Below are 806 nucleotides of genomic sequence, written 5' to 3' on the forward strand. Positions count from 1 at the left end.
GGTGCCCCCTCCCCCGGCTCCGCTCCCGAGGGCAGCCCCCTCCAGCCGGGGGGCGGGCAGAGGCCCCGCTGGGCGACCTTTGGCAGGGAGGAGCGGCCGCCTGGGTCTCGTTGTGAGCTGCTTGTCTTTTCCAGGGAGGAGCACAAAAAGCACTCTGCGGGCTGCGCTTTTCTCTCCCTTCAGAAAGATCCTACTAACCTGACGCTGCAGGAGTTCCTGAAGCTGGACAAAGAACGAATTAAAAACGCAATCGTACGTACGCGTCCGTGCCGTGGTGATCTCGTGTGCTCCTGGCGCTCTGGAAGAGTTATTTCGTTTCTAGCCTTGGGATTGTTAAGCTGGCATTTTGGTTCTGTCCCACAGTGCTGCCAGGCTCCCGGGCTCAGCCTTTGCCTTATGGGGGACAAAGCCTGCTGTCCCCTTGAGGCTGAGCGATGTGCAATTTAGTGACAGTAACGTGTTATTTTTATTCTTTACAGAAAAAACAGATTTCTCAGAAGGTGACCGAGGTTGAAGATGCAGCCAAGAACGTACGCCACGAAATAGAGAATCTGGTCTCCTAGGCTACTCTACCTTCCCGCGTGCTGGTGATGTGTGTCTTGTATGCGTGCTCCGGCGCTGCCGGTTTGGCTCAACGACTGTGTTTCCCGAGACTGCTGTGAGAAGCAGCCTGAATTCTCCTTCGGTCACCTGAGTCTGTTCAGGAAGTTCCTGGGGTTTGATGCACTGCATACATAACCTCTTTCTGCAGGGATCCTTCTGTTCTTCCTGTTGGTTTAATTAAGAGTTTCTACTTGTGGTTTTAT

General features: G+C 54.0%; 1 protein-coding gene across 1 annotated transcript; it reads left to right on the forward strand.

Moving 5' to 3' along the window:
- Positions 1-134: 134 nt before the first annotated feature.
- Positions 135-563, forward strand: LOC104505795 (baculoviral IAP repeat-containing protein 5-like; the record flags this gene model as incomplete). Its single annotated transcript, XM_010146510.1, has 2 exons — positions 135-282; positions 480-563. Coding segments are annotated over 2 exons (232 nt in total), but the record flags the coding sequence as incomplete, so codon positions are not given.
- Between the last annotated feature and the right edge of the window lie 243 nt (positions 564-806).

The sequence above is a fragment of the Eurypyga helias genome, unplaced genomic scaffold (genome assembly GCF_000690775.1).
Source record: "Eurypyga helias isolate BGI_N326 unplaced genomic scaffold, ASM69077v1 scaffold46580, whole genome shotgun sequence".
Lineage (NCBI taxonomy): Eukaryota > Metazoa > Chordata > Aves > Eurypygiformes > Eurypygidae > Eurypyga > Eurypyga helias.